At 41.2% G+C, this 13,317-nt stretch overlaps 1 protein-coding gene across 2 annotated transcripts; it reads right to left on the minus strand.

Annotated features, from left to right (window-relative positions):
• Window positions 1-105: 105 nt before the first annotated feature.
• On the minus strand, window positions 106-12,897 carry LOC112254094 (neuroblast differentiation-associated protein AHNAK). Of its 2 annotated transcripts, XM_024426332.2 has the most exons (6): window positions 12,729-12,897; window positions 7,345-7,401; window positions 6,561-6,684; window positions 6,277-6,452; window positions 1,707-5,061; window positions 106-794 (listed from the first exon to the last, which is right to left on the minus strand). In XM_024426332.2, exons 2-6 carry the CDS (start codon window positions 7,345-7,347, stop codon window positions 601-603), a joined length of 3,852 nt encoding a protein of 1,283 aa, XP_024282100.1. In that variant the 5' UTR covers window positions 7,348-7,401; window positions 12,729-12,897; the 3' UTR covers window positions 106-600. The 2 variants fall into 2 exon arrangements, with proteins under 2 accessions (XP_024282100.1, XP_024282097.1); XM_024426329.2 differs by having other exon boundaries at window positions 106-5,061; window positions 12,729-12,895.
• Between the last annotated feature and the right edge of the window lie 420 nt (window positions 12,898-13,317).

The raw sequence follows: 13,317 nt of genomic DNA on the forward strand, positions 1-13,317 counted from the left end.
ATATCCAATCAGAGGAATTCAAGCCTGTCATTTAATTATACAGTGTCATATGGTTGTAGTCAATTATAAATTAGTAGTCTATCATCAATAAATGACAAAGAAACATAATGGCTGTATTAATTTAATATAATAGTTTATTGGAAAAAATATCTCATGAAAAGTTTAACTACATTTCACTTTTCAACTATTGTTTTTGCTTAAAATGTAAAGATGACATCTTCCATACAGATTGTGTCCCCTTTGTGGGTGAAATAGGTCTGAATTGTGACAGATACAATATTGAGGCATTTGTAAAAATGAGTATACTTCCAAGTGAACAGAAGTTGGGAAATAGTACCATAATTTAAATAAGTTTGAGTACACATAGAGCTAATGAGCACATTTTCCTTAATTTTGATGTCAACTGTTTAAATATAGATGTAGCATATGGATGAATACAAAGAGATATCTGAGACAAATCTACATAAAAAAAATAATGACATGTTTATGTTTTCTACATAAACAAATACTTCCTCAACATGGAGTCAACTCATGCACAAATGGAATGGTGCTTATTTACAAAAAAGTTGCATTCATGTTGGTTTATCCCAAGTGTAAGGTTCACATGGCTGGAAACCAGGAGTAATCTGCATCGGGATCTGTGATATTCAGACCAAGCATATTGGAGAGGCTTATTGATATCCTGTTGTTTTCATCCGATGAGTCTAGTGCATCTGAGGTGATTTTTGCTTTGAACAACTGCAACCGCTCCATGATGTTAATAGGTCCTGAAGGTGATGTCTCTTTCCCTCCTTCAGTCAAAGATACATTCACTTTAGACAAACTGACCTCTGTACTAGCTGTATCAAGGCTTCCTTCAAGCTTTGGTGTGTCAATGGCCTCAAAAAGGGCCTCCGCAGCATCTTTGAGCGCACTCTCAATCTTGTTGTTCTTTGGAAGTCTGTGAAAGGTAAACATTGGTACTTCTACCTGACCACTCTCTGTTTCATCCATACTCTGCTCTTCCTCATTGTCCATGTCAGAATCTTTACCTTTTGAGACAGAGAATCTAAACCTTGGCCACTTTAATTGCCATTTTAACTTACTTTTTTGAGTGTCATCTATTTTGATGTCAGGTAAATTGACGTCAGGAGCAGAGAGACTCAGTTCAGGTGTACTAATCTCTCCCTCAATTTTGGGGACAGAAACTTCCACATCAGGCGCATTCACATCTGCACTGGCATCAAGTTCTGGTACCTTTATTCTAGGTCTTGAGAGACCAAACTTTGGCATCTTAAAATAAGGCAGTTTTCCAGAGGGAGCCTCAATGTCAACATCTGGAGCTTTCAGCTCAACCCCAGGGCTTTTAATGTCTCCCTGCACTCTCAGATCAATGTCTGGGACACTTACTCCAATCTCTGGAGTAGATATATTATGACCAGGAGCATTCAATTCCACCTCCGGGCCGGAGAGGTCAGCTTTTGGTAAACTTAGATTTACATCTGGAGCACTGATATCACTTTCAACATTAGGAGCAGATAGATTTTGGTCTGCTTGAGGTACATCTACCTTTGGGGCTACACGCCCAGTCTCAAGTGTGGGAACTAGAATATTTATGTCAGGTGCATCAACGTCAAAGTTGGGTTCCTCCAGTTTATGATTTGAAAGAACAAATGAGGGATGCCTAAAATAAGAGAATTTGAATTTGCCTGAAGCGGCATCCTTACCTATACCTGGAGCTTTTAGATCTACTTCAGATCCTTTGAGGTCAGCTTTGGGTACGTTGAAATCCATCTCTGGTACATTCACTTCACCCTCAAGTTTGGAGGCTGAAAGATTGAGCTCTGGTGTTTTCAGGTCTAGATCATGAACTTTAAGGTCTACTTTTGGTAAATGCACATCAACCTCAAGAGCTGAGATGCCTAAATCTGGTGTCGTTGGATCAGCATCAACATTAAGGTAAACATTTGGGGCTTGACGATCTACATCTAGTCCTTCAAGGTGCATTTTGGGCAAACTGATATCTAAATCTGGAGCAGAGATATCTCCTTCAACCTTTAGGGTAGAAAGGTTCAGCTCTGATATTTGCAGCTGGTCATCAGTGGCTTTTCGGGCAGCTTCAGGCAAACTGACATTGATACCTGGAGCAGCAATGTCTCCCCCAATTTTTGGAGCTGAGCAGTTGAGGTCAGGTGCATTCAGGTCTAGATCAGACCCTTGAATATCTGCTTTTGGTAAATTCACATCGACCTTTGGAACTGATATGGCTGAATCTTGTGTCTTAAGCTCAATTATTGGAACCTCAATGTTGAGATCAGGGGCTTTAAGGTCTACTTTAGACAAATGAATATCAAGACAGGGAGCAGCGATGGCTCCCTCAATTTTGTGGGCAGAAAGATCAGGTGTTTTCAGCTCTACAACACAGGCTTGGAGGTCAGCTGTTGACAAATCGACATACACATCGGGTACAGAGGCATCCAACTCTGGGGCCTTTAGATTAACATCCAGGTTTGGTCCTTTAACTCTTGGCCCTGTTAAACCAACATTTGGCAGTTTGATTTTAGGAAAATTGAATTTTCCAGAGGGAGCACAACGGTCAACATCTAGGGCTTGAAGATCTATCTCTGGACCTTTGATGTCAGCTTCAGGGAAACTGATACTCAAATCTTGAGCAGCAATGGCTCCCTCAATTTGGGGGGCAGAAAGGTCCAGGTCTGGTGTTTTCAGCTCTACTACAGGAGCTTGGAGATGAGCTGTTGGCAAATTGACATCCAGATCAGGAACCGAGACATCCAACTCTGGGGCCTTTAGGTTAGCATCCAAGTTTGATCCTTTAACTCTTGGCCCTGTTAAACCCAAATTTGGCAGTTTGATTTTAGGGAACTTTAATTTTCCAGAGGGATCAAGGTCGACATCTGAGACTTGAATATCCACAACCTGTCCTTTGAGGTCAATTTCAGGCAAACTCACGTTGAGACCTGGAACAGCGATGTCTCCCTCAATTGCTGGTGCTAAGAGGTTGAGGTCTGCTGTTTTCAAATCAATTTCAGTCCCTTTCAGATATGCTTCGGGTAAATCAACATCTAATTCTGGGGTGTTAAAATCAGCATCTACATCAAGTTCCGGTCCTTTTACTTTAATTATGTTTGGCCATTTTATTTTCGGCAACTTGAATTTTCCAGAGGGAGCATCAAGACCTACATCTGGTCCTTTGAGGTCAGCTTCAGGCAAACTGACATTGAGATCTGGAACAGCAATGTCACCTTCAATTGCTGATAGGTCCAAATCTGGTGTCTTCAGATCAACATCAAGGTCTGGTCCCTTCACCTTATGTCCAGACCAGTTAACTTTGGGCATTTTAAAAGTTGGAAATCTATGTTTTCCAGAGGGTGCCTCAACGTTGACCTCTGGTGCCTGAAGATCTACATCTGGACCTTTCAAGTCAGCTGTGGGTAAATTGACATCTACATCTGGTGCACTTATATCCCTGTAAATATTAGGGGTAGAGAGACTCATGTCAGGTACAGTCAGATTAGCATCCAGAACCATTTCTGTCTCCTTCACCTTTGGACCATGGAGTCCAAATTGAGGCTTCTTTAGGTTGAACAACAGGAATTTTCCAGAGAGAGCATCAGTGTCAACATCTGGGGCATCAAGGTCAGCTTTGTGTAAATTAAGATATACATCTTGTGCACTTATTTCTCCATCAATGTTTGGAGTGGAGTGATTCAAGTCAGGTGCAGACAGGTCAGCATCTATGTCGACTTGGAGTCCCTTAACCTTGGGTCCAGAGTGTCCAAATTTGGGCTTTTTTAGAGTAGTCCATTTGAATATCCCTGAAGGGGGCTCAATGTTCACTTCTGGTGCGTTAAAGTCTACTTCAGGGCCTTTGATATCTGCTTCTGACAAATTGGTGTCCAAATCAGGCGCGTCAAGACCTGCATCAACATCAGGGACAGAGAGACTGAGGTCAGGTACCTTCAGATCTGCATCAACATCTGGAGCTTTAATCTTTGGTCCAGAGAGCCTGAATTTAGGCTTTTTGAGTGTCGGGAACTTAAATTTGCCAATGGGAGGATGAATGTCAACATCAGGGCCACTCAGGTCTGCTTTGGGTAAATTCAATTCTAAATTTGGGGTGCTCATCTCACCCTCAATCTTTGAGGCAGAAAGATCAACGGGTGGTGTCTCCAGGTCTGTCTTAACACCAGGAGCTTTGACTTTTGGCCGATGAAGACCAAATTTGTGTTTCTTTAAATGAGGCCATTTGAATTTACTTGAGGGAGCCTCAATGTTGATATCTGGAGCTTGCAGATCTACCTCGGCTTTTGGTGAACTCAAATCTACATCTGATGCACTTAACTCTCCATCAATGTTGAGAGTGGAGAGATTCCCATCAGCTGCAGACAGGCCAGCATCTATGTCGACGTCAGGTCCCTTCACTTTTGTTCCTGATAATCCAAACTTGGGCTTTGTTTGAGTTAGCCATTTGAATTTGCCTGAAGGAGCCTCGATGTCAACATCTGGAGCTTTCAAGTCAGCATTTGGATCATTCAAATCTACATTTGGGGCTTTCATTTCCACATCAGGGGCTGAAATCTTCAGGTCTGGTGTCTCCAGCTCTCCACTGAGACCAGGGCCTTCTAAATCTCCTGATATGTTCACATGTCCCTTTGGTGCTTTGGCTTTTATGTGTGGTAGATTGAAGTGAGGCATTTTTAATTTTGACTCCTTGTACTTATATGCATATGTCTTAACCTCTGGTTTCTCCAAGTCAAGTGAGGCATCTGGAGTGCGGCGCTTTAGTATTAATAGACTGTCTTCAAGGCATCTGAGGGTGCCATCGAGATCTGCTCCTTTCATTATAGGCCTAGATATTCCAATGGTGGGCATTGTGAACTTTGCATCACCATCAGTTCCAGGTGTGTCCAATGTCACATTGGGCAATTCCCCATTCAAAGTGGGACCATTGATTTCACTCTTCAACCCCCCTTCAGCATTTAATTGTCCACTGAGGCGATCGACCTCGATAGTTGGTGCCTCAACTGATTGCTGCATTCTGCTGTAGGTATCCTTGAACATCTGTAGACAATCAAATAGTAAATCAAGCATAGTGCTATGTGGTACTCAGTGGGCAAATATTAAGGTTTTGATCCACAATACATTATTTTATTACCTTCAGAAAGTATTCAAACCCTTGACTTTTTCGACATTTTGTTACGTTACAGCCTTATTCTAAAATTGATTAAATAAAACACATTCCTCAGCAATCTACACACAATACCCCATAATGACAAAGCAAAAACAGTTTTTTGCAACAAAACAACACAGAAATACCTTATTTACATAAGTATTCAGACCCTTTGCTATGAGACTCGAAATTGAGCTCAGATGCATCCTGTTTCCATTGATCATCCTTGAGATGTTTCTAGAACTTGATTGGAGTCCACCTGTGGTAAATTCAATTGATTGGACATGATTTGGAAAGGCACACACCTGTCTATATAAGGTCCCACAGTTGACAGTGCATGTCAGAGCAAAAACCAAGCCATGAGGTCGAATTGTCCGTAGAGTGCCGAGACAGGATTGTGTCGAGGCACAGATCTGGGGAACGGTATCAACAAATTTCTGCAGCATTGATGGTACCCAAGAACACAGTGGCCTCCATCATTCTTAAGTGGTAGAGGTTTGAAACCACCAAGACTCTTCTTAGAGCTGGCCGCCCGGCCAAACTGAGCAATCGGGGGACAAGGGCAGGGAAAACCTGCTCCAGAGTGCTCAAGACCTCAGACTGGGGCGAAGATTCACCTTCCAACAGGACAACGACCCTAAGCACACAGCCAAGACAACGCAGGAGTGGCGTGCGGTGATGCTCTCCATGCAACCTGACCGAGCTTGAGAAGATCTGCAGAGTGGAATGGGAGAAACTCCCCAAATACAGGTGTGCCAAGCTAGTAGCATCATACCAAAGAAGACTCAAGGCTGTAATTGCTGCCAAAGGGGCTTCAACAAAGTACTGAGTAAAGGGTCTGAATACTTATGTAAATGTCATTTTTCTATTTTTCTTCATAAATTAGCTAACAATTCTAAAAACCTATGAGGGGGAAAAAATGTCTAATCAATTTTAGAGTAGTAAGGCTGTGACGTAACAAAATGTGGCAAAAGTCAACGGGTCTGAATACTTTCCGAAGGCACTCTAATTCTTCAAAACTGAAAAATAATATTGGAAGTATTATGTCAGCATAGTGCAATGACTGCTGACATAAATCATTAAGTACATTTGATTCTGACACTTACATCCCCAGGATCTTTGAGGCCACCATCCAATGATCCGAGACTGACGCTGGCTTTCAGATCCTGCTTTGTCATAACTCTCATGTTGTCATTGTAAGGCTCCATGATCTTGAGTAATTTCACCCTGTCCTCTTTACTGAGGTGATTCAGATTGATGGTGACCGCAACGATCTCATTGTCTAAAAGAGTAGAGAGAAAAACGTTTTACTAATAATGATCTATTATGCTTTGTATGTTATAATTATGAATGTTTTTGATCAGAAATAAACTAGTATGTGACATTTTACCTTCTTTTAAGCCAATCTTATCAGTGACACTCGGGTCTGTGATTCCAGTGATGACAACTCCTCCTCTTTCTGAATCCTCCAGGACCAAGCTTTTGGAGTAACGTCTTTGCTGACTTTCCCCATTCTAGTAAGATGTCAAATAAAATGAAATAACAATTGTAGTCACTATCATCAAGCAGCAACCATTTGTAACAGTTACATGCGTGTGTGCAGTACTCATCCAAAGTGGACTAAGAATCTGGTAAAACAAAGTATCTGTATGGTTTTAGGCCCTGATTTTTTTTTTACACTGTGAATACACCCCAGGATAGATTGTTCTCGTAAAAACAAGCTGACTCCCTCAAGGCTCCTGCTCTTTAAAGGGGCAATCTGCTTTTCAAGCATTAACAAAGAAGTCACCTGCCATTGTTTTTGTAAAAACCTGAGGGATGGGTCTGGAGAAATGTTATCACTCTCAAATTCATAGATAGAGCTATGGTTACAAGGACTGACCAGCCATGATATAAACATTATAGTTTAAAATATATTTTGACTATACAGGGTTTGTTTACAATGATATTGTTTACTAACAATGAAGTAAAATTTTCTTATTTTGGGTTCTGATGGGTTATGACAGTTGACCTAAGCACACAAGGATTTTATTCTTGTTATATTCTTCATGAATCAATGGAATATATCATTTATTTAAGTACAAAAATGGATGTACCAATCTCGGATTGTCGCTTTATTGGGAAGCATGAAAGGTTATAACATTTCAGGGAACGTTATAAATTATTTGACTCACCATGATTTCTGAAGTATATTTACAGCAGCATATCAAGAAAAATGTCCTCACTATAACCTGTAAAAACAACAATAAAGAAGTGGTACAGTTTTTCTTTACTATCAGTTTATAATGTGATTTAATGAGCAAAACTCCCTCTAAAATAAGACATTTCATCTTACAGGGTTTGATGTTGCACAACAATAAAATGTACATTGAAAAATCCTTAAGGATGATTTTCCCCTATCATTTTGTAGGGGCCAAATTAGAAATCTATGGGTAGCTTTGGAAATATTGCATTTACTAATTACAAAACTGACTCACATTATTATAATGTCTGTATGGGTGATATATCTGATAATTAAAACATTTGTGAGGTGTAGCTTGCAGAGAAAAACCACATCCTCTCCCAGCTCGGTGGGTGAAACATCCACACAGAAACAGAGTTGCACACAGTTAATTCATTTCTGCTCAGACTGACACCTAAACAGTCTTTGCTAGACTTTTGCTGCATCACAAGATAAGGCAGGAGGTGGAATGAATGCTTGAGCATTTCACAAATGGAGGGTGATTTACATACAGAATAATATGAAATGTTCTGAGACCAGGTTGCATAACTTAACATGTAAAAACCAACCAAAATAGTCATTGGACTATGTCTGCTGAAAGGTATCATCACTATTGTTATAATGACAATAATTATCTTGATAACCACTCTAAAGCTTTTGACAAAGCTCTCTGCCTTTAATTTACTGCTGGCTGATTGACAGAGAGAGTGACAGCGACACCCACACACAGACAGCCGCACACCTTAGGAACCCCAGGAATGGCCATTGCCAGGATGCTCAGGGGAATGTTTCCCAAACAAGTTGGTTTAGATGCATGATAGCTTACATGCCATACCTACTACCACAGCCACATACTGCCACATCCACTACTCTCATGAATGTCAATGTATTCACCTGCATTGTGATGCTGAGGGTTTGGGCAGCATGTCAGAAAGAGGGAATGGTGTAAACTGAATTATGAGTGCCATGATATTGGCTTCAAAACATTACATTATAGTACCGGAAGGGGCAGACTGGGACAAGAATCCAGCCCAGGCATTTTATCCACACCAGCCCACATCACTGTGCACGCTGCCAACTCATCCACAGCCATACACACACATCCCATCCCCACACCCTACCTGGACACAGGCAGTAGTGTTGACACATAACATTGGCAGTACAGTACAGCGTTATTCAACAGTGACTCACCAGTGACTGACTTCCCCTCAACTTTTTTTTGTACAAAAAAATATATTTTTTACTTTTACCCTCCAATTTCATGGTATCCAATTGGTAGTTACAGTATTGTCTCATCACTGCAACTCCCATACGGACTCGGGAGAGGCGAAGGTCGAGAGCCATGCGTCCCCGAAACACAACCCACACTGCTTCTTGACACAACCCAGAAGCCAGCCACACCAATGTGTCGGAGGAAACATCGTGAGTCCGTACGGGAAACACCGTGCACTGCGCCCAGCCCGCCAGTGCACGATGGGACCCTGCTGGCCAAACCCTCCCCTAACCTGGATGACGCTGGGCCAATTGTGCGCCTCCCCACGAGTCTCCCGGTCATGGCCGGCTTGCGACAGAGCCTGGACTCAAACCCAGAATCTCTAGTGGCACAGCTAGCACTGCAATGCAATGCCTTAGACCACTGAGCCACTAGGGAGGCCCTCCTCAACTTTTTTTAAGCAGCTCATGTTCAAAAGAAACACAATATGTAAAAACACCACTGGTGACAATAACTGTGCCTCTGCGCTAGCCATTTTGTTTGCCTCCTTGTTGTGCTGTCTGTCTCTGCATCTTCTCTGCTGTCACTCTGTGCTTCTTATTGTTCTCTGCCTGCCTGTCTGCTTAGGCCTTATAAGGCTTATAAAACAGACGTTATAAAAGCCAAGCTAGCGACTTAGGCTATATTGGAAATTAGTAGCTGTTATACACTATATGTGCACAAGTATGTGGACACCCCTTAAAATTGTAAGCAAATCCTCACAGCAATGTTCCAACATCTAGTGGAAAGCCTTCCAATAAGAGCTATTAATGCCCATGATTTTAGAATAAGATGTTCGACGAGCCGGTGTCCACATACTTTTGAGTGAGGTGACAATGTATACTGAACAAAATTATAAATGCAAAAATGTTCATATGAGGAAATCAGTCCATTGAAATAAATAAATTAGGCCGTAGTCTATGGATTTCACATGACTGGGAATACAGATATGCATCTGTCACAGATACCTTTAAAAAAAGGTAGAGGCGTGGATCAGAAAACCAGTCAGTATCTGGTGTGACCACAATTTGCCTCATGCAGCACGGCACATCTCCTCCACATAGTGTTGATCAGGCTGTTGATTGTGGCCTGTGGAATGTTGTTCCACTCCTCTTCAATGGCTGTGTGAAGTTGCTGGATATTGGCGGGAACTGGAACACGCTGTCGTACACGTCGATCCAAAGCATCCCAAACACCCTCAATGGGTGATATGTCTGGTGAGTATGCAGGCCATGGAAGAACTGGGACATTTTCAGCTTCCAGGAATTGTGCACAGATCCTTGCGACATGCATTATCATGCTGAAAAATTAGGTGATGGCAGCGGATGAATGGCACGACAATGGGCCTCAGGATCTCTTCACGCTATCTCTGTGCATTCTAATTGCCATTGATAAAATGCAATTGTGTTCGTTGTCTGTAGCTTATCCCTGTCCATACCATAACCCCACATCCACCATGGGGCATTCTGTTCACAACTTTGACATCAGCAAACCACTCGCCCACATGATGCCATTCACATGGTCTGCGGTTGTGAGGCTGGTTGGACGTACTCCCAAATTCACTAAAATGACATTGGAGGCAGCTTATGGTAGAGAAATGAACATTCAATTCTCTGGCAAAAGCTCTGGTGGACATTCCTGCAGTCAGCATGCCAATTGCATGCTCCGTGACATCTGTGTCATTGTGTTGTGTGATACAGCTGCACATTTTAGAGTGGCCTTTTATTGTCCACAGCACAAGGTGCACCTGTGTAAGGATTGTGCTGTTCAATCAGCTCTTGATATGCCACACCAGTCCGGTGGATAGATTATCTTGGCAAAGGAGAAATGCTCACTAACAGGGATGTAAACAAATGTATGTATGCACAAAATGTAAGAGAAATCTGCTTTTTGTGCATATGGAACATTTCTGGGATCTTTTATTTCATCTCATGAAACATGAAACCAACAGGTTACAAGTTGCATTTATATTTTTGTTCAGTGTAGAATGTGTTATTTTAATTTTATAGGCACCCTTTACATTTTTATGATGCATGATCTTGGCTGTCTAACTGATGACAGAGTCGAAGCAAGTCTAGAAAAACCAAGAAATTGCACAAAAATAAATGCAAAATACAAAATCTTAACAGGTCCACAAGCTGCCAGCCATTCACCTTTTTCATTTTTTATTTTTATATAAAACAAATATTTTTGTGTGTGTCAATTTCGACCTGCTCACCCAACCACAAAATATACCAGCCTTCGGCATTTGCCAGAATTGCCAAATAACTAGTCTGCCCCTGTCCACCAGCACAAATGCATTCTGTGAAAATGTAAAACCTGAGGCCACAAACATTGGGTTATAACTTTTTACTGGTCTCTATGTGTTTCATGAAAAGGAAAAGGGTTGTTTTCAATCTCTGACTAACACTAGAGGTAAGACAGTTGAAGAAAGTAAGCAGTTGTGGCTTTATTATTGTGGCTTTGTTTAAAGGCCAGAAAAAAATCCCACATGAATGGCTTGGTATGTAATTCATATTGTATATCACAACAAGCAACACATTCCATATGTTAGGGAGGTCTATTTGCATATTTGATAATAATTGTATGGTGGCTTCATTCTCATCTGACCACTATGGAGAATGTAATACAACAGCAACACCTCAAACAGATATCAAGTAACAATGGTACTATAAAAGACACTGTGGGCCGGTTTCCCGGACAGATTAAGTATAGTCATGGACTAAAAAGCTTTTAGAATTTAATTCCAGGACTAGGCTTAATCTGGGTCTGGGAAACCAGCCCTATAAGTTTGATGAATAGTAACCCACAAGCAAAATCCACTTCATTGATTTATTTACAGTTCTGAGCATTAAAGTTTATTTTTCAAAATGCCTCGCAAGGGTGATACCAAGTTCATTAGAAACCATCCAACAGCAATAACCCATGTGCTGAAATACATTACTGAAATGTGCCCCTACATCCACTACCTACACCCACACATCGATATAATCCCCATAATTTCACAGTGTTTCAGATAACATAACAAATTTGCTCAGACGCTGACTCACAAACCCCCAACCAGACAGCAATTATGGGAGTATCTTCAGGAAGCGAAATGGATCGAAACAACGACACTAAAAGCACAACATATAAAACAACCATCCTCCCTTGCCACATATTCAAATGAAGTTGTAAGGTTACACAGGTCGATATTTATATATATTTACATGTATATTTCTTTCAGGGAAATTAAATGAGGGACTATTTAATCTGAATAGCAAGACATTTAAAATACAATAATATCGCTGTGAGCAGCAACTAAAGGGGTTCACAGGATGACCGAAAGGACACAAGATCAGTTGGATAACAAAAGCAAGCACTCTATAATGTATGCATATTCTTTTATCTGCAGTTATGAAATACAAAATCTGAAGTGAATCGGACATAATTTATGAGGAGAAGAGGATTTTTAGTATTAGTGTTACAAAGAATGAATTGTTAACCCAATGAGCTACAGACTTTTGGGTTGTACCATTAGATTTGTCTATTTATTCTGCATTCATTGGTACCAACCATTATTCTGTGTTTAACGGGGGCTGAGTAGAATAATGTTTGTGAGACTAGGGACCGGTTTTTTTTATAAAAACATCTGTATGGTTTGAGCTACAAACTATTAAAAGCTTTCTATGAAAGCTGAGACTCTCACAAACTATATAATGCTCACAAGCTACACAAGAGTCATTAGAAGGTAAGGGGTTCTTCTACATAGAAGATCCTAGGAAATCCAAGGACCTTGTGTCTATAATACAGTTGTCACTGACTAGTTGGATATTCACCTTTATCAATAAAACTCATGAATTCAACTGTTTAGGGCTGGGGTCTCAGGACATAAGGTTCATTCTATTACCAGTTGACACAGCAGAAACAAGAGCACTGAACTATGATCAAAATTCCCATTGTACCATCAGCACGAATTACATCAATTTGTTAAATATCTTATTCTAATGGCACCAAAAGCCTTATAATGTGGCCGCGTAGCTCGTATACATATATGCTGGGCCTGTGCTGGGCTCAGATTGGGGCATAGGATGGGAAGGACTCACCTTGTGATGCTCCTAGATATGCGTCCTCTGAAAGCCCAGGCAATGTTGTCTCCTCTGTACCTTAGCTGTTCTGTCAACCTAAGAGGATCTGTGTTAAATACATTATGTTAAATGCCTTCTCTGACCGCAACCTGAGCTGTAGAACAGGTTAGGCAGCACCTAGACTGCCTCCCCAATGCCACCCCAACCCCCACTATGAACCTTTTCACAGGGAGAGGGACATGTCATGCACATTTACAGGGCTGGTGACAGCCGAAACCTGCCAAGAGAGTGAGAGAGAGAAATGGAGATTTAGAAAGAGAGAGAAAAAGGTACACACCCCCCATCCTTAACCAAGGATTAAGAAACAGAGGCCTGCAATAATTGCAAAACATGCATCTTGTCACGTTCTGACCTTTATTTCCTTTGTTTTGTCATTATTTAGTATGGTCAGGGCGTAAGTTGGGTGGGCAGTCTATGTTTGTTTTTCTATGATTTGGGTATGTCTATGTTAGTGGCTTGTGTCAGCACAGGTGTCATTTGTAGCTTCACGGTTGTATTTGGTTTATTGTTTTTTTGTTACTCTTTTGTATAGTGTTCAGTGTTCTCT

This window comes from Oncorhynchus tshawytscha, linkage group LG01 (genome assembly GCF_018296145.1).
Source record: "Oncorhynchus tshawytscha isolate Ot180627B linkage group LG01, Otsh_v2.0, whole genome shotgun sequence".
Classification (NCBI taxonomy): domain Eukaryota; kingdom Metazoa; phylum Chordata; class Actinopteri; order Salmoniformes; family Salmonidae; genus Oncorhynchus; species Oncorhynchus tshawytscha.